General features: G+C 38.6%; 2 protein-coding genes across 2 annotated transcripts; one reads left to right on the plus strand and one right to left on the minus strand.

The window, feature by feature from the left end:
• Positions 1-9,006: 9,006 nt before the first annotated feature.
• On the minus strand, positions 9,007-14,632 carry LOC139141563 (zinc finger protein 345-like). Its single transcript, XM_070711156.1, has 4 exons — positions 14,505-14,632; positions 13,185-13,307; positions 9,136-10,611; positions 9,007-9,011 (listed from the first exon to the last, which is right to left on the minus strand). Exons 1-4 carry the CDS (start codon positions 14,617-14,619, stop codon positions 9,007-9,009), a joined length of 1,719 nt encoding a protein of 572 aa, XP_070567257.1. The 5' UTR covers positions 14,620-14,632.
• A 2,718-nt stretch (positions 14,633-17,350) lies between these two features.
• Positions 17,351-20,026, plus strand: LOC139141564 (restin homolog). The gene has a single exon (XM_070711157.1). It carries the CDS (start codon positions 17,351-17,353, stop codon positions 20,024-20,026), a length of 2,676 nt encoding a protein of 891 aa, XP_070567258.1.
• The last annotated feature ends 743 nt before the right edge of the window (positions 20,027-20,769 follow it).

Genomic DNA, 20,769 nt, shown 5'->3' on the forward strand with positions numbered 1-20,769 from the left:
CCTTTGACCCCTGTGTTTGAATATACATGTAATCGTTGGGGGCGCTATTCGCTTAGAAACCCCGGGCGCGCGGAATAGCAGGCCATACGGCTTGGAGCATTGACATCCCGGGGGGGGGGGGCGGTTTTGAAAAAAATCGAAGTGGTTGTCTTTGAAAAAATCCACCCAAGGTTTAAAGAAAAAGTGAAAAAAATGCCAGTAGACATAAACTGAACAGCATAATAAGGCACCGACAGTTTTACTTTCAGTCATTACATTTCATAAATTCATGTTGGCGCACCCCATTTTATCCTTCAATGTTGGCCTACGCTTTGGACTCTCCATTTTTATAACGTCTCATTTTTGCCGCATCCTTCGGTCACCACATTATCATACATCTCATCTTTCAACCTTGGTACAAGGATAGTAAACTATTTCATACATATGCACGTCCATTGTTATTGACGTAACATCCATAATCGGTGCTAATTTGCATAATTACTGATTTTTTAAAAATAACTGTTTCTGAGGGACTGTGCCAAATTTGCTGAAACTTTGTACAGATGTTGGTCACACAGAGTTCTATTAGCGCACAATCACGTATGTCACTACTGTGTCAATAAATTGCTTATTTGAATATTCAATAAATCGTCACAATATGTAAGGAAATACTAACTTAAACCTGATGAAACTTGGTAATATTCCAGAACTGTAATTGTGTGCAAAGACATTCAGCAGGATCATGTCAATCAATTGCTGATTTACATATTTAAAGAATATTTGTAATATGAAGGGCAAAGTTGATGACATGACAGTCCTGTAATAGTGTATAACAATTAAGTGGTATCATGTTCATTAATTGCTAATTTGCATATTTAATGGACTTTACTAATTTTGGAGCAATATCCTGAAATACTGCATTAAATTTGATTAAACGTGGTACAGATATTGAGTTATCAATACTGTGTGATGTCTAGCAGTATCATGCCAATTAAGGGACCATTCAGTTATTATGGCCAGGGGGGGGGGGGCAAAATCCAGGAAATGAAGTTAAAAATTGCCTTACAGTCATCCTAATTAACAGACGTTTGCATGGATGTGGCTGAGAAGTTTGTGCACTGGCATCTCTGCTACATGAATAAAGTGCGCCGTTCAAATCCAAACCGTGCAGGTAAATGTGACATATGGGTTTTGGTTATTTTTCCGGCTGGGGGGGGGGGGGTCATCAAATTTTTTCATCTGACAACAGGGGGGGGTGTCATCTTTTTTCACGAAAAATGCAGGGGGTCTATATTTTTTGAAAACTCCGGCGACAAGATTTTGGTCCCCATGCCGTAAAAACTGAACGGTCCCTAATTGTTAATTTGCATATTTAATGAACTTTCATAATTAGTGTGATATGTCTAGAAATGTTGCAGCAAACTTGGTACACATGTTGATCTCACTTGTAACAGCATGCATAGAAATTTAGCAGTATCATATTCATATTTAATGAATTTTCATAATTAGGCTATATGTCAAGGAAAACTTTATCATATTTCATGAAACACAGGGCTCGAAATTAACTTTTTTCCCTGGTAGTCTCATTGGGCTACCATTTTCTGAAGTTGATAGTCCAGCGACAAGGTCTGGTAGCCCATGCATGAATGAAGAAGGGTTTTTTGTAAAGCATATTTTTATTTATATCTAGACAATGAACGATTTATTTTGCATTATTCTATCCAGTAAGTGAATTTTCTAGTCATTTGACATCAATACCTGTAGATCATAGCCTTAGGGAACGGTATAGCATGTGTAGTTGACAACGGTGACGCCTCAAAGTTTGACGACCTATTCACACATAAGCAGAGCTTATATGCAAATTTTGATGTTCGCAATGACGACTTTTCACTCAGCATGTGTGAACATAACATGGCTAAAAATAGATTGGCTGTGAATTTCAGGATGACATCTTGGTACAGTCATGTTCCTAATACTTTCGTGGCAATTTTGACTATATTTCCCCACCATATCATGGGCTGATCTCGTACACTTTGGAAAGCGTAATTTGTGGATGGCCCGACAGCTTTTTCTTTGCAGTTTGAATAATTTTCTGTTTAATTGTGACTGATAAATTGTGATTAAATGACTATGAACATGAATTTTCATTGGCCATCATTTCCCGAGCCTGTTATCCAAGTACGTCAGTTCAGATAATATTTCATTGAAAGTTTGTCGCAACAAATTCGACATGTCCATTCTGTGTCCAGCTGGGTTGACTGTATGAGCGTCGGTCATCTCACAGCAATCAACATCGTCATGTCAAAGTAATTTCATGTCCCAGGCTTTGGTAGTCCGTGGGTGCTACCGTTTTGTGGGTTTTGGTAGCCCCAGAGCAAGTTGGTAGTCTGTGGACGCGGGACTACTGCTAATTTCGAGCCCTGAAACATGATAAAGAGGTTGAGTTCATATTACGTTTTTCATTGTCATGTTAATTTTTAACTTGCATATTTATTAAACTTTCCTAATTAGAGTGATATGTCCAGAAATGCTGCATTTAATTCAATAAAACTTGGTACCGATGTCAATCTCACAGTGCTGTAATAGGATTACATTTACAAGCTGTATTGATTAAATTAATCGCTAATTTGTATACATAATGAAGGTTTGGTTGTAGGGTGAATGTCTAGAAACACTGCATCAAATTTTAGGAAATATAGTATACATGATAATCTGCCAGTGTAATAATATGATGCAAAAACATTTAGCAAAATTCTGTCGATTAATTACTAATTGACTTATTGTAGTTAGGATGGCAGCCCAGATGTAATATTCACACACTTTTCTGTATACCTATACCTAATCACCAGACAGACTGAGTCCATGATGAGTCCATGATCACTCGTCTTTAGTCCTCCATCAGTGATGTTGCTGCAGCACAGGTTGATTCTATTCGTCTTCCAAATTTCCAGTATTCTCAAGCAGGAGATGTTTGCCTATAGTTCCATGTCAATTTTGCGTTGGTGGACATTTTCTCTCCAAATTCAGTGTATCATAAGAAAAATATCCACACATATACGGGTAATACACTGGCATCAATTTAGCACACTCAAAAAGCAATTCCTCTGAGACAGAAGCTGGTGAAAAAAAGTTGCAAGAAACTTAATTAAAAGATAGAATTACTTTGTACTTGAAGTAATTTGTGCTATTATCATTTATAACACTCTGCTTTTACAATCGAACACTGTAATTTTCCACTAGGACATCCGTGTAATTCGTATAAAGTATACAGAGGTACCCATGGAAAAATGAGTGCTTGATGCCAATAGCACAGCATAATTATAAACAACACCACAAAAAAATTCAATTGGAGCACGCAACCACACCCAGTTGTTTTGTCCATAAGTATTTTAATTCAACTTATAATACGCTTCCCACCGAAAAGTAGAGCAAGACATACATTACCATTGAACATACAGACTATGTACTTTGTAATCGTTGTCTCAAACACAAATACAGGCAATAAGAAAATCTGTCAACTACCGATACCATACAGTAGCTGTGACTTACAGAAGGAAGAAAGTTTAGTCTCGGAGTATGAGGTGAGATAATATTCTAGTTCTGACCATTGATCTTGATGACAGATACTTAAATATGCCATAACATGATAACCAGACATTGCATAGTACATGTACGGCGTAGCACAGAGGTTTCAGAATGGCAAACGAGTAACTTCTGGTCTCCTCCTGATCTTGTTAGCTAAATTGAACCAACTCAGAAAGTGTCACAACAAATTCATCAGCACCTTTCATCTGACTGTTTACAAACAATACATGTATAAGCTATATGTGGATGCCTCACAAAGATTTCTTTAACTTCTTAATAACTTTACTTATGCAATTTACCAATATGATGAAAGGGCGATATCTGTTGAAGGAATGATCAACATATAATATAGATATGAATTTTACAAATATATGGAAAGCACGTTAACTTCAAACGATTCCCAGAACTTGCAGCAAAATTATAGAGTGGATATTAAAGTATAACTAAACCAAAGTGGTCACATGTCAGTTTGGATACACGGTGTGTTGCGCCACTAGGCTGGGATTATAGATTGCTACATCTTCCAAAAGAGAAGCAGTATTAGTTATTGCATCCAGATAGAGTCACTTTTGCTTGTGGGCTCCAGTCTGCTCTACAAATATGAGTTCTAGCCGCTGCTTTGACACTGAACAGTTACCTTGGAATTGCACCTGCTAGCTAGGTTGCCAGGTTGTGATGTGATTTCTTTGTATGAGTTAAGTACATTATAGGTCAATAGATCCACAAATAATCACATTATACCGAACAACCACATAATAACTAATGACAACATTAACAAGTATAGACACTAATTACATACTGTAGGTGAAATATGCAGCAGTTCTCAAGTTTTCACAATCAGCCTAGGGAAATCTAAGAATAAAATATTTGTTATTTTTGAACAAGCGACCTAGCGACCGATATAGCTCCCCTGTGTTATGTAGAGAATAACTATTTTGACATGTGTTGATGATGAAGGTAGAAATCTTTGATAGCTCATTTCTAGACAAAAAAATGGCAAAAATAGCTGCAAAAATACACAATCGAAGTTTTCATCATAATTTGAACATATCAGATTAAGATCATCCCTAAGAACGTGTCAACCAAAACTATCTGATGAGTAGTGTTTTAATAATACAATTTCCGATCAAAAATGGCAAAAATCGCCCAAAAAGACCAAAATTGCAGATTTCATCATGATTTCAATAGATCACATTTACTTCATCTGTAGGAACCTGTAAACCAAATTTCAATGCTATTAGACAAGTAGTTTTTGAGAAACACATTTTTAGACAAAAATAGCAAAAAATGATCCAAAAATAAAAAATTGCAGATTTCATCCTAATTTCAATATACCGGTTTCATATTTAGTTCATCTGAAGGAACCCGTATACCAAATTTCAACACTATCAGACCAGTACTTTTTGAGAAATACATTGTTGGACCAAAAATGGCAAAACTTATCCAAAAGTGACAAAATTGTGGATTTCATCATAATTTCAATATATCACATTTTGCTCATCCCTTTAACCTTTATACCAAATATCAAAGCTGTCAGACAAGCAGTTTTGATGGAAAAAATCTTTGACAAAAATTGAAAAAATTGCCTTAAAAATACAAATTTGCACATTTCTGCACAAATCTGAAAAAGATCATCCCTAGGGACCTTTGTACCAAATATCAAAGCTGTCTGATTTGTAGTTTTGAAGAAGATTTTTAAAGATTTTTTACCAAAAGTGACAAAAATTGCTTAAAAATACAAATATACAAATTTCACCATGATTTGAACAAATCTAACTGAAGTCACCTAAGTAAACTGCATATAAATTTCAAAGTGATTGGACATGCAGTTTCAGAGAACATTTTTTTACCAAACACAGCGAAAAATGTTCCCGAAATACAAATATGGGAATGTCACCACAATTTGGACAAACTTAAGTGAGGTCACCCCAAGTGAACTGCATACAAGATTTCAAAGCAATCGGACTTGCTGTTTCAGAGGAGAAGGCAAATGTTGACGACAACAGCTGGACGACAATATAAAATCAGCCTACTAGTATTTGATAAGCTCCACGTCACTAATAGCAGAACTAATAAAACAGTCACACTTGCTCAAAATATACAATATTATGTTTCATCACAATTTCAACAAAACTGATGAAGGTCATCCCCATCTACTGTGAATGTTTTATACGTACTGCATGCGTAAGGTTTGACACTGGAATGGATCAATCAATGCCACCTAGCTGAGACTGCTCTTTTGTGTGGAGATTTTACCACACCAGATCAGTCTGTGCTCAATAAGATTGGCCTTTCGTGTGAATGTCTTACCACACTCTTTGCATTCCTATGGGCTGACACCTGAATGGATCATTGCTTGATTCCTCAGATTGGCATTTTTTGAGAATGTTTTACCACATTCTTTGCATTCATATGGTCTGAGACCTGAATGGATCAATATGTGCTTCCCAAGATTATGTTTATCTTTGAATATTTTACCACACACTTCACATTCATATGGTCTTAAGCTTGAATGGACCAAACTGTGCGTCTTAAGACTGTTCTTTAGGTAGTTCAGTAATTACAGTGGGAGTGGGGATGGGGTGGGTGGGCCGGGGAAATTTTGCGCACACCTGTACCGTAAAATGTGACCATCCCCTATCCTCCTGTCTAAAATGTGACTCTCCCCCCTTCTCCGACATTCTAAAACTTGACCCTCCCCCATCCACTGAGTATTCTCCCCTGGAATAACTGAAATTAATTTACATAATAATTGGTTTAATTGGGGACAAATTACTGGTGTTTTTGGAGGGACAGTTGCAATTTCTCACGCAAGCATTTTTGAAGAGATATGGTATTTGAGGGAGGGGGTCACATATTCTTTGCAAATGTATAAGAAGGCAAGATATGGCTGATACAGTGCTTCATCCAAAAAATATCAAATCATAATACATGGGGGTCTATCAGGCAAATTATTGACAATTTTCCCTCACAAAACATGCTACATCTGTATATTTTATATGTTTGATAATATATTTAAATGTACTTTGCTTGAAGTGGGAAGGAACATGTGCATTTGTTTACAAGAAATAGATTTTGGAATTCCATCTAAAATGTTGGTTCACTATACATAGCAGTCTATGATGAAACTATGAATAATTTTTCCCAAGTAAAAACTAGGTAAATCTGTGCATTAATGTACACTTGATTATTGTTATTAATGTTCATGATAAGACTAGAGTGGTTATAAGGACATGATTGAGCTAGAAATTTGATTTTGGAATTTCACTGAAATGTTGATTCACTGTACATGGTGGTCTATGAGAGAACTATGCACAATTTTTTCTAATATAAAAGCAATAACAGTATCTTGGCATTTATGTACATTTGATAATTGATATACACTTTTCCACCTGTTGCATACATTTTTCCCATATCTTTCATCAGTTTTAACTGTTCTAGGTGTTGAATGTAGGATAATCTTCTTTGCTTATGAAACTTGTGGATGTGTATTTGAAAGAATCGGTGTATTTCATTGGCAATTTCCTATTCAGGAAATATTACACAGACAATCAAAGGTTTGGCCATAAAATCAGATTCTGTCAAAAGTGACCCACCCCCAAGATAAGTTTATAAAACGTGACCCTCCCCCTTGAACAGTTTTCTAAAAAGTGACCCTCCCCCTAAATTCCCCCGGTCCACCCCCTGTAATTACTGAAGGCTCCCTTAGTGCAAATGTCTTACCACACTCTTTGCATTCATGTGGGCTGACACATGAATGGATCATTGTATTATTCCTCAGATTGGCATTTTTTGTGGATGTTTTACCGCACTCTTTGCATTCATGCGGCCAGGGGCCTGAATGGTTCAATATGTGCTTCCTATGATTATTTTTATCTTTGAATGTTTTACCACACACTTCACATTCATAAGGTCCGAGGCTTGAATTGACTGAAATGTGCATCTTAAGACTGCTCTTTAGTGTGAATGTCTTACCAAACACTTTGCATTCATGTGGTCGGACACCTCAATGGATCAATGTGTGATTCTTCCTATTGGCAATTTTTGTAAATGTTTTACCAAACACTTCACATTCATCTGGACTTATGCTTGAATGGACCGAGCTATGTATCTTAAGACTGCTCTTTTGTGTGAATGTCTTACCACACACTTCACATTCATAAGGTCTTAGCCTTGAATGGACTGAAATATGCATCTTAAGATTGCCCTTTCGTATGAAGGTCTTACCACACACTTTGCATTCATATGGTCTGACACCTGAATGGATCAATCTGTGATTCTTAAGATAGCATTTATCTGTGAATGTCTTACCACAATCTTCACATTTGTGCGGCCGGACACCTGAATGGAGCAATGTGTGTGTCCTCAGATAGGCATTTCTTGTGAATGTTTTACCACACTTTTTGCATTCATATGGTCTTAGTCCTGAATGTTTCAATTTGTGCTTCCTAAGATAGATTTTATCTTTGAACGTTTTATCACACACATCACATTCAAAAGGTCTGACACTTGAATGGACCAAACTATGCATCTTAAGACTGTCCTTTTGTTTGAATGTTTTACCACACACTTTGCATTCATGCGGTCTATCATCTGAATGGACTGACCTATGCTTCTTAAGATTGCCTTTAAAAGCAAACATTTTAGCACATTCTTTGCATTCATATGGTCTGACACCTGAATGGATCAGTGTGTGATTTCTCAGATTGGCATTACTTGTGAATGTTTTACCACACTCTTTACATTTATATGGTCCCAGGCCTGAATGGGTCAATATGTGCTTCCCAAGATTATTGTTATCTTCGAAAGTTTTATCACACACATCACATTCAAAAGGTCTGACACTTGAATGGACCAAACTGTGCATCTTAAGATGACCCTTTTGTTTGAAAGTTTTACCACACACTTTGTATTCATGTGGTCTATCATCTGAATGGACCGTTCTATGCTTCTTAAGATTGCCTTTCAGTGCAAACATTTTACCACACTCTTTGCATTCATATGGTCTGACACCTGAATGGATCAATCTGTGAATCTTGAGAGAGCATTTGTCTGTGAATGTCTTATCACAATTTTCACATTTGTGCGGCCGGACACCTAAATGGAGCAATGTGTGTGTCCTCAGATAGGCATTTCTTGTGAATGTTTTACCACACTTTTTGCATTCATATGGTCTGAGTCCTGAATGTTTCAATTTGTGCTTCCTAAGATAGATTTTATCTTTGAACGTTTTATCACACACATCATATTCAAAAGGTCTGACACTTGAATGGACCAAACTGTGCATCTTAAGACTGTCCTTTTGTTTGAAAGTTTTACCACACACTTTGCATTCATGCGGTCTATCATCTGAATGGACTGATCTATGCTTCTTAAGATTGCCTTTCAGTGCAAACATTTTACCACACTCCTTGCATTCATATGGTCTGACACCTGAATGGATCAATCTGTGATTCTCAAGAGAGCATTTATCTGTGAATGTCTTACCACAATCTTCACATTTGTGCGGCCAGACACCTGAATGGAGCAATGTGTGTGTCCTCAGCCTGGCATTTTTTGTGAATGTTTTACCACACTCTTTACATTCATGCGGTCTGAGGCCTGAATGGATCAATCTATGCTGCTCAAGATTGCCTTTCAGTGCAAACGTTTTACCACACACTTTGCATTCATGTGGGCTGACACCTGAATGGATCAGTGTGTGATTTCTCAGATTGGCATTTCTTCTGAATGTTTTACCACACTCTTTACATTCATATGGTCTGAGTCCTGAATGGGTCAATATGTGCATCCTAAGATTATTTTTATCTTTGAAAGTTTTATCACACACTTCACATTCATAAGGTCTGACGTTTGAATGGACCAAACTGTGCAGCTTAAGATTACCCTTTTGTTTGAATGTTTTACCACACACTTTGCATTCATGTGGTCTATCATCTGAATGGACTGATCTATGCTTCTTAAGATTGCCTTTCAGTGCAAACATTTTACCACACTCCTTGCATTCATATGGTCTGACACCTGAATGGATCAATCTGTGATTATTAAGAGAGCATTTATCTGTGAATGTCTTACCACAATCTTCACATTTGTGTGGTCTGACACTTGAATGGAGCGATGTGTGTGTCCTCAGCCTGACCTTTTTTGTGAATGTTTTACCACACACTTTGCATTCATGCGGTCTATCATCTGAATGGATCAATCTATGCTTCTTAAGATTGCCTTTCAGTGCAAACATTTTACCACACTTTTTGCATTCATATGGTCTGACACCTGAATGGATCAGTGTATGATTTCTCAGATTGGCATTTCTTGTGAATGTTTTACCACACTCTTTGCATTCATATGGTCCCAGGCCTGAATGGGTCAATATGTGCTTCCCAAGATTATTGTTATCTTCGAAAGTTTTATCACACACATCACATTCAAAAGGTCTGACACTTGAATGGACCAAACTGTGCATCTGAAGATGACCCTTTTGTTTGAATGTTTTACCACACACTTTGCATTCATGCGGTCTATCATCTGAATGGATCCCTCTCTGACGCCTAAGACTGCCAGATTTTGTAAATGTTTTACCACACTCTTTCGATTCATACGGTCTGAGGCTTGAATGGATAAATCTGTGCCTCCTAAGGCTGTCCTCTTGAGTGAATGTTTCACTACAATCCGTGCATTCATGTGGCCTGTTATTTGTTTCTACATCACCATTAAGTTCACATTTCCAAACAAAAGTTGTGCCACTTTCTTGATAGCAAAATGACTCTTCAATTTGCAATTGGCAATCCTTCACAAGCCTTATTTTCCCGTCTACTCTTTCACACTCTTGGCTCTTATAACCACCACACACCTGTGCCAGTACATTCTGTAAGTTATTATCATCATTATCTGTACGACTCTCAGACAAACTGAAGGAATCTTTGTCTTGGTTATCAACAGGATGATGCTGTGCAGTGAAGTTTTCTCTATCCTTTTCTGGGTTAAGGCTGCCACACTCCAAGGTGATGTGACCATTTTGGACAAGACTGTGTACAATCATGGATGTTCCTGTTTGTAAACAGAAGGGTATAGAAAAGTGCATTAAAGCAATAATTCATACAAAGGGGGAGTTAAGACAGCTACATGCTGTAAGAATATCAATTTTAATGATTATTCTGTAAGCAAACGACAAAATCTCAAACTTTTAACCCTTTGAGGGCCAAAGTCAATTTTTGTCGCCTTAATAAATGTATCCCAGTCAATTTTTTTCAGATTTTTGCCAAAATTTTGATAAAAAACTGTAGCCAATGAAATTTTATGTCCATTCAGTTCAAAATCATCAAAACATTTACAGAAAACTTCATAAAAATTGGTAAAATGTTGCACTCAAATTTTGGTGGGAAAAAATAACAGCACTCAAAGGGTTAACAGAATGATGACTTTATCACAAGGAAGAAGTCAGAGGCATATTTTTGTTGCATTCATGAGAGGAAACGATATCTGAGGTCGTGAGTTCAAACCTGAATGATCATTTACTGAATTAACCCTTTGAGTGCCACAATTTTTCTCACCAAAATATTAGTGCAACATTTTACCATTTTTTATGAATTTTCCTGTAATTTTTTGATAATTTTGAACAAAATGGACATCATATCACATTGTTATAATTTTTTATCAAAATTTCTGCAAAAATCTGAAAAAAATTGATTGGGGTATATTTTGTAAAGGTGACAAAAATTGACTTTGGCGCTCAAAGGGTTAAATGTCGAAAACCAGGAAAGGACAGCTTATAGACTTATGTAAATATGAAAAAAATAAATGACAATGAAGCAATTGTCATCCTACAGCGAGTATTGCTCACTTTATGTAATTTAGTATTATAAATGTGTGGCAAGGGTAACTTATACTTGAAATGACAAATAATTAAATTCACATAATTCAGGGAGGCATTCAAGTAATTTTGAGAATGTAGTTTTATCTCTTATGCATTTTTATGGCAGATTTTAAATAAATAAGACACAGAGATTTCTCCAGGTTTTTCTCACAAAAGGGGAATGTCCCTCTGCTTGCAAATTTGGGAGGGGGGAACCAATAATAAATTATGCAAATTACAGTTATGCAAATCTAAATTTTGGCCATACACCTGACAGACAGACATTTTAGTGACAATGGACACATTTTTGGCTTCCAGCCCACATCCCATACATACCTATTTGGCTGAATCAGCAATTCTCAATAAAGGGGTTTCAATAACCGAGCCAAGCTGATGCAATGCTTTATGTGACCACTGATCCACACAGATACACTTCAGCACTATCACATTCATTCATGATAGCATACACCACACAAACTCAATCAAAGCAATATGCTAGAGCTTCAGATAGTCTACAGGACAATTCTCCACCAGCAGGGCTACCAACCCAGGGCAGGAAATTCAGTAATTTCACAATATAATTAAAACTCACAAACTACCGGTATGATACCTTTTCACCCAGCTAAGAAATCTGGTTATCTTTGATATCATAACAAGAATATCAGTTCTGGAGTGTTAATGTTTCACAGTTTACACATTTTTGGACCTAACTACATATTTTTGCTCAAGCACATTAATTTTGAGTAGAATCCAATCTATATGATACAGCTTCACTCAAATACTAGGTGTGTAAATGTACATGTTGCGATTCTCAAGATTTTGCAGATCCAGTACATTACCTACCGGTATGTATGGTAGAATACAAGAGAAGTCGGCTGGTTGCAAGCTCGGCCAGTGGGAGAACTTGGCCAGTTATGAGCTCAGCCAGCTGGAGAACTCTGCAGTTGGCCAGTAGGCAGTCTTAGCCAGTAGGAGTATGTAACCACCAAGAACGTAAGATCAACAGTGTATTTCTATTTTTTAAAGTCTGCTAAAGTTATAATGCAAAAGTGATCTCGATGTCATGCATGAGCGTTATGCTTGCAAACTTCCCTGTTCACGCATATACACATGTCCCAACTATACGATGACATCAGCCACACAGTACGGTAAACCGTGTTACTTTCCAGGTTTTCAGGGTGAAAACCTTTCGCGTTGTTTTCTTAATGTTCGTATTAAACCACAAAATAACAGAAACTATAGTACCAAAAAGTTGAAACTGGCATGTGTTTAGCATTTTTAAAAGCATATACCGATTAAGTATTTTACTGTGAAGAGAATGTGTATGCAATGGCATATGCTTTCTTGCAACTGGCAGATTTCTCCTGACCGACTTACTGGTCAAGATGGTAGATGCGGGCTCTGGCCGAGCTCGTAACTGGCCAAACGCTCTGGTTATACCAGTTACTTATACAAGTGGTATTGACAACAGAAGATATCTGATCCCAAACACTAAAATGTTACTCAACAAGTATCCCATAACAGCACTATCAAAAACTTTAGCTCTGCATGGCAGGGCTGTGTGTTACCGGCGTTATACGGCCTCCCACCAGGACGTATAACGTCCGCAACACACAGCCCTGCCATGCAGAGCTATCAAAAATTTGTGCCAGCTAGTACAGCAGGAAAAGCAAGCCTGACATGCCAGCTCAGCTGAAAGATGTACACTCTCCACTGCTGTATCATTACACACATTATGATGACATAAAACCCGCACATAGAACCTTACCTGCCATGGATGATGTGCTGTCCAGGTTTGTCTGACACAACGTGCTTGAAAGACTCTCAAATGATTTTCCTATCTCACGTAGTTGGTCAAATTGTCTTGCAGCTTTACAAATTGCTGAACACTCTGAGAAATACAGAACACTTCAGTTACATAGCCACCCAGAAATGATGTATCACTGCACTTGACTGCATCTCATGCCTCATTTACAACTATGGTAAAGTGCTGGAAATATCTCATGATTTATATCCGACACTAATTCTCATTTTGAATGAGTTAGAAAATCATGCTTGAGTGAAAGAGGAGATGTAAAATATGCAACAGATTGTGTATTCTCATTCATTTATACATCTTGTTGTACATTGATCAGCGGTTCCCAATATTTCCAAACGGTGAAACTTCAAATCATAGCTGTTTTTGATTATACCACATTCTGTGATTCTACTCAGGATGGGTAACGTTGCAAATAACAACAATATTCAAATGACACACATTTATTTCTCTACTAAAAGTTTATTAGTCACAAAAAAGTCACTGTAAATAAAAACACTAAAAACAGGTTTATACTCAATCTTGGTGTGTTATCATGAGCTAGTAATGATTTTTGGTCACTTTCAAAATTTTGATCACTAGGTCTACACATGAATGGCAACATTCTGCACTGTGGCCCTAGCCCTACGAGTATGGCGAGAGTGTCCGGCTTTGGCTACGCCGGGGTTAGCTGTGGGTCCATATATATAGCTGTGGTGTTTTCGGACGGGATTCCTGCCTTTTACGGGCTGGTTTTGACTTTTTACGATTTCAACCCCGCCACCACAGCTATGGGATAATGCGTAGTAAAGCGTCCATGTTACGCCCGACAGCACCCTTGTCGCAACTTTGCTCGGCGATATTTCGAAAAGTTTCCATCCAAATTACAAATTGCCAACACTCATCGACAACTTGGTTATTAGGGACTCACCACGAACAGAAATCCGCTCAAAATTCACTGAAATATCGCCGTTTTTCTAGCTTTTTTCTACGCATTTTCCCATAGCTGTGGTGGCGGGGTTAAAATCGTAAAAAGTCAAAACCAGCCCGTAAAAGGCAGGAATCCCGTCCGAAAACACCACAGCTATGGACCCACAGCTACGCCGGGGTGGGAGGCGGCGTAGCCAAAGGCAAAGCCGGACACTCTCGCCATACTCGTAGGGCTACTGTGGCCCGTGATTTGACTATCCTTGTTGCTGTTTCAGATTTACATCCTATAACTAATATTTGTCACCTACTGAAAATCCTCAGAGACATTTTCAATTGGATTGACATACATGAGGCAGTAAATACCTTTAGGACTGAAGAGAATATCACATATGTATGTGCCACTGGAGGCAATCCCAGCTGTTTTCTGGTGATCTCCCACTGTAGTGCTGTCATTGCTCATTATTGCTATCGATTTCATCTTGACACTAAGATGACTGCACTGGCGAATGTGCCCATACATCCAAGGCGGACAGAAATACGTTCACTGCATACGGTGCAAACAGGTTCTTGGCATTAAACAAGGCTAATTTTGGGTTGGACGGGCTGGAGAAAGGGGACTTGGATACGCTGGCCGAAACATGTAAAACATTCATGAAATACGAAAGGGGCACCATGTATCACTTTCTCCAATATATCGACAACAATGTCAAGAACAGCATGTCCGCATTTTACATCATTCTATTGAGACATGTGTGCAAGCCGATCCTGTCTGACATTTATTCAGTTTGGAGCACACTGTCCTTGTTTCCATGCCTATGGAGTTTCATATGTGGTAATGCAGAAAGGGCGATGGCCCTTTCGTGCGACAGCAGCACCGATCGAAATAGCCTACTAGACAAATTAAGTGACTTGCACAGAGAACACAGTGAAAACCCGTTGTTTAATGAGTTATTTGAAGATTGCATCGATATGCCCGAATCCATAGATTGTGATCTCTTTCAACGGATCCGATTAGACACGCTATCTGCTGCAAAAATGATATTGTCCACTTTTGAGGCACATAAAGATACGTCTATGCACATAAATTTCAATCAACTTTTTCATAACTTGGCACGGTTCATTCTTAAGGAAAAAGATGTGCACGTGGTTCTGAACACCAAATTGACCAAGTTGGCTGTACAAGAGATGAGAGCGATCGAAGAAAGTGTTAATGATGATGATGATGATGAAGAATCATCATCATCTTTCTTTGACAGTCCCATACCCGGCAGTTTGAAATGCGGACACACAGAGGCTAACATTGTGGCCCTAGTGTATGGTGGGTTGTGCGACACACGATTTGTACATGAAAGAAGATATCAGAGAAGGAGTGCCACAGCAGGTGTCCTAAGGAACAACAGCCAACAATATGATGACCTCACCGATAGTCAATATGACCAAGTGAAAAAACGGACCCCTTGTCACTTGAAATTGAAAGCGATGAAGTAAATCGTACAGGGGAGCCATCACAGGAAGGCAAAACTGATAGTAGTGAGTTAGAGATGGGCATGAGTGAAATTATATGTGTTAGTGCCACAAATGAAGCGACACCGTGTGATGGTAACCCGGGTGATGGAATTGTTAGGGGCATTGAAATGGCTATTGATGATGCCAGAATGGGGAAAGGAAAGGATACCACGGCAGGTAGTTTGAAAACGAGTGGTGAATTCGTAGAAATAAATGATATCATTGCCCATGAAGAGTCCAATGACCAATGCATGGTCACACTCTTGCCTACGTGCGAAGGACCAGAAGACAAAGTCAACGTTTCACCAGAAAGCGCACATCAGAAAACATCAGCATTACATACACCCAACCCTCCTGAAGAATCCCCTTCGCGACCGAAACATCCTTCAGAGTGTAATGATGACCAGAGTGGTGACAGCGACAACATAGCCATTTTCCTTAGCCCAGAAAATGGCAAAGAAATGGCAGAAGATGATTCAGCAGGTGACCAAACAGAAACGTTGAGTGATTTGATTAGTTCTTTTGATAGTGACTTGAGCTCCATACCTGCCCCATCTCAACGGGAAGGGGTTGTAGTTCCGCCTGACAATATCATGTCAGGAATAAATAGAGAGAACAATAAACAACGTAGTTCGAAGCCAAAAAACAGACGCAAAAGCGATGACATTGCAATGGCCATAAATAATGTCCCGGAAGCACTAACCAGGGCAGACTCGCCAGTAGATCACATGTCATTTGCATTAAACAATGCAACAAATTCAGTCGCAATGTCTATGTCAGATACAGACCGTCCAGAAGGGGGTTTTGTGCTGCTACGTATCCCAAGTATCCAACACGAGGTAAAATCTACCGTGGATTACTTAGCACGAGTAACTGTGCCATCTCCCGAGGAAGACTTGCAGAGTTATCAGTCTCAAAAAGATGTAAACGAAAATCAGACAGCCAATGGTCCACAACAGGATCATGTACCACAAAAGACGCACTGCGACGACTCTGGTAGTGGGAAAGAGGACCTTGTAGAAAAGCATCCTGTAGATACTTTAAAAATGATGACAAATAAAAATGCAGAAAACGGCAACTCCCAACCACGAATTGGTGTTGATATAATCCAACAGTCAAATGTGACGTCATCGGAAAATGCCAAGCTGACAGCAGAATTGAGCGATGCTACATTAGCAACCAGGAGACTTAAACGTAGAGTGAAATCAGTGAAATCTGATAACGACAGCTTGACTGAAGAAATCAATCAATTATCAGAACAGGTAGCGCATTTTAAAAATAAATTAGCAGAGGCTGACCGGGAGAAACTCGCTTCAGTTGAATGAGAGCATATTCTCGAGAAACAAAAGGAAGAAATAAAACAGAAATTGAAGGATGTCTCTGAGTTGTCCATCACTTTGAAACAACAATTGAGAGATGCGGAAACAATTAGAGAGCAGACATCAGAAGAGAACGCTAGGAATAGAACCTGCTTGAGTGAAGGAGGAACAAGACTCGGTGAATTCCAAACTGTAATAACTAGACAAAAAGCCGAAATAGATGCATGGCAGAAAGATTACCACAGCCTACAGAGGCAAGTTGAGCTTGAAGTTTCTGAACAAAAACAGAAATTCGAAGATTCACGCTCCCAAGTAATCGAGTTGAAGAAAAGGCAAGCTGAGCACGAATTGTTAACATCACAGCAAAAAGGCCGACTGGAGGCAATGTTGGAGGCTAAAAGTGAAACATGTGACCAATACGAAAAACTGATTCAGGATTTGCGAAATTCACTCAAACAGCAGAGTGAGATGCAGAATAAAGCGGTACACGACATGAGAGAACAAGAAAAGATAGGGGCCAAACTGAGGATGGAAAATGAGCAGTTAAAGAATGATTTGCAACAACTGGGAAGAGACAAATCATATGTTGAAAACACTAATGTGACTCAAGGTGGTGAGTTGACGAGATTACAACTGCAGGCCGATGAGTACAAGCGCAGCTTGAAAGAATACCGTGAACAAGAAACCAAAATAATGGATGACAACACGTATCTCAAGGATGAATTGGAGAAAGTGAAAAGAGGAAAGTCTGAATCTGAAAAACAAAACGTGATTCAAGGTGGTGAGTTGACGAGATTACAACTGCAAGCCGATGAGTACAAGCGGAGCTTGAAAGAATACCGTGAGCAAGAAAGCAAAATAATCGATGACAACAAGTATCTCAAGGATGAGATTCAAAAATTGAGAACGGAAAAATTTGAAACCGAAAAGACTAACAGGATTCAGGAGGAAGAATTAATTAAACTACGTTTGCAAGTCACAGACAATAGCGCGATATTGACAAATTACCAGCACCAGTGCTCAGAACTACAAACAGACAAGAGAGATTTACAAGTCTGCAAAGAACAGCTCATGCAGAACCTCAACACTGCGTTGGCAACACAAACTGAAATTTATGCAACGGTGGACGATTTGAAACACAAAAAGGGCCTGTTGGAATTGGACAATAGCAATAAATGCGAAGAGCTCAGAGTATTGTATGAAAGTGCAAAGTCTAGAGTAGCTCGGCTTCAAACACTATGTGACAAGCACACAGAACATCTTAGCCAACTTGAAGGGGAAATTGCCTCAGCCAATACGAAGGTGAGCAAACTGACACACGAATTAAAGGCGAAAGAGTCTACTAACAAAAGGCTGCAGTCTGAAATCACAGAGTTGACAGCAGAAGTAGAAGAGAGAGTAAATGTCATAGATGAGCTGTCCGCAAAACACAATACATCATCGAAAGTCCTTAAGGGAATACAACAAGAGCTCACGTCAGCAAAGGACGACAATGACATACTGTCAACTCAAAATGCAGATCTGTCAAACAAAGTGCTTGATCTGAACAAGGAACTGGATGAATATGCCAAAGTCAAAATTGAAATGATGGAAAAATATACGTTAGAGTTAAGTGACCTTAAGACTGAAATCAACACATTGAAAGTTGATAGCGTTACAAAAACAGGCCATGCAAAAGTTCTTGAGCAGAAAATGAATGATTTGCAAGCCGAAAATGACCACCTTCATGCGGGAATTGACAGCCTTAATAAAACTTTAACGAGAGACATTGAGGGTAGTGACGATCTTCTTAAAAATACTCTACAGAAGAACACGAGTCTTTCAATTGAAAATGCTGAAATGCGGAGAAATCTGAAAGCAATGCTGCAAAAGCAACAAGACGAGGCAGAATCTTCACAAAGCCAATCAATGGAACACATCAAAAGACTAAATGAAAGCATCTCGAAACAGAAACTGGTCATTGACGATCTTGACAGTAAATGTGTCGTACTTAGAGAAAATGTTGAACGACTGGAAAGGGAACGGGAAAAGCTTAATTTCGCTCATCACCAGAACTCCAGAGAGTTAAAAGAGGACAATGTCAAGCTGGAAAAAAAACTTGAACAACTCCAAAGAGAGTTAAATGAAAAACCCGCGCTTCAAAGAAATGTTGAAAAACTCCAGAATGCATTTGAGCGAATGGATAAGGTAACACTTGGCTCTAACATAGCCCACAATGTAGTATGTTACAATGAACTTGATAGCAATAGTTTAACTTCATTCACAGATAAACCGAGGGCAGACCACTACGATATCCGACCACTGGTTAAGCAGAAAAATAGTGACAATGAAAGACAGATGCAAGAGATTGAAATGTGGCGAGAAGATTTCATGAAGAAAGAGCAACAGTTGCAACGGCAGTTGAAATCGTGCCAAGAAGCTGTAAACCGTCTGCAGAGAGAGAACAAGATATTGCAGGAGTCAAAAAAAATGGACAGGGATGATATGCCAAGGAGGGAATCTAATAATAGATACGAGCATCTTGATGTAGGACGAGGGTTCATTTCTTTCATTTCCTCGGGGTACAAGACTGTACCCCCATACGATGACAGTTTGTTCAAGCACATTCTGTCAGAATACGATGAGCCATGTGCCTCACTGATGGTAATGCTGGAAGAAGCGAGAAGAGCCATGGCCTATGACAGCAATTGTGTCCATCCAAACAGTAAGCTTGGAAGATTAAACCAGGCTGCAATGGCATGTAGGGGCCGGACAACACAAGTTGCGACCTTCTTTCCTGTGATTATTCCCCATCACCCTAATCAATCAACAGCAACAATGATTCGACTTATTTTACTTTTGGCGAAAACTAGAAATGTGAGATTTGTTCAGAGAGGTGGGGCTATGATCCCTATATGCTTCGTGGCAACCGACCAAAATGACCTCAAGTTTGCCAACGGTGCCGCCAAATATATCGTTGTCACTAAAAGTAAAAGAAATATCACAACACTCATTCCCTACGTTAAAACTATTATCAAACACAACTTTGATCAAAATTTAAGTCAGATTACAGTGAGGTGATGAAGTTTGACACAAATCATGGGCGTACTACTAGTGTAAACATACACGGAGGATTGGTTGAAGAGGATGTAAACCTATGAATAAACAAATGAATAATACAAATCTAGTTCATTCAGTGGTTGTTGTTCTTCCTATTGTTATAATCCAAAGTCAATCTATTGTCCCATCAACAACTCGCCTTGGCCAACAGAGTTATTAAAACTCCAATAAATTATCCCATATTGCAACACGAAGATACAACTCCCTTGCGCCTTACAAGATATCACACTTATACCCCAATCTGATACAAAATGATTACACATAACTGACAACTCAGTCTTTTTATTTCTTTATTCTTTGTCACATTTCGAGATATCGTCCCATGGAATACTTGACAACAGCAAGGAAAAAACTGTAACTAACAACGTTATTATTATTTTTGTTTTTTACAAATCTCTGTCCCTTTCCTTCGAGTAGTCGTGGTTGTTTTGTTTTTGTAATTCGAAACGGTTACAGGTTCATTCTTGGGAGAAAAAGTCCTCGTAATGATGAATATCATCACTACATTGCTACATTGTCACCAGCAGAAGTCATGATTTTCTGAGTTTCCTTGTCAGTATTATCCATGACCTGTTCAACAGGATAATCACCTCGAAGATGTCTGGCTAAGCGCATATCACAAGGCTTAAGTGTTGATCTGCCTACATGAGCGCTGCACAGTCTGCTGTCCATGAAAACATCCAACAAGTATAATTCGGCTGCTG

The sequence above is a fragment of the Ptychodera flava genome, chromosome 10 (assembly GCF_041260155.1).
Source record: "Ptychodera flava strain L36383 chromosome 10, AS_Pfla_20210202, whole genome shotgun sequence".
Classification (NCBI taxonomy): Eukaryota; Metazoa; Hemichordata; class Enteropneusta; family Ptychoderidae; genus Ptychodera; species Ptychodera flava.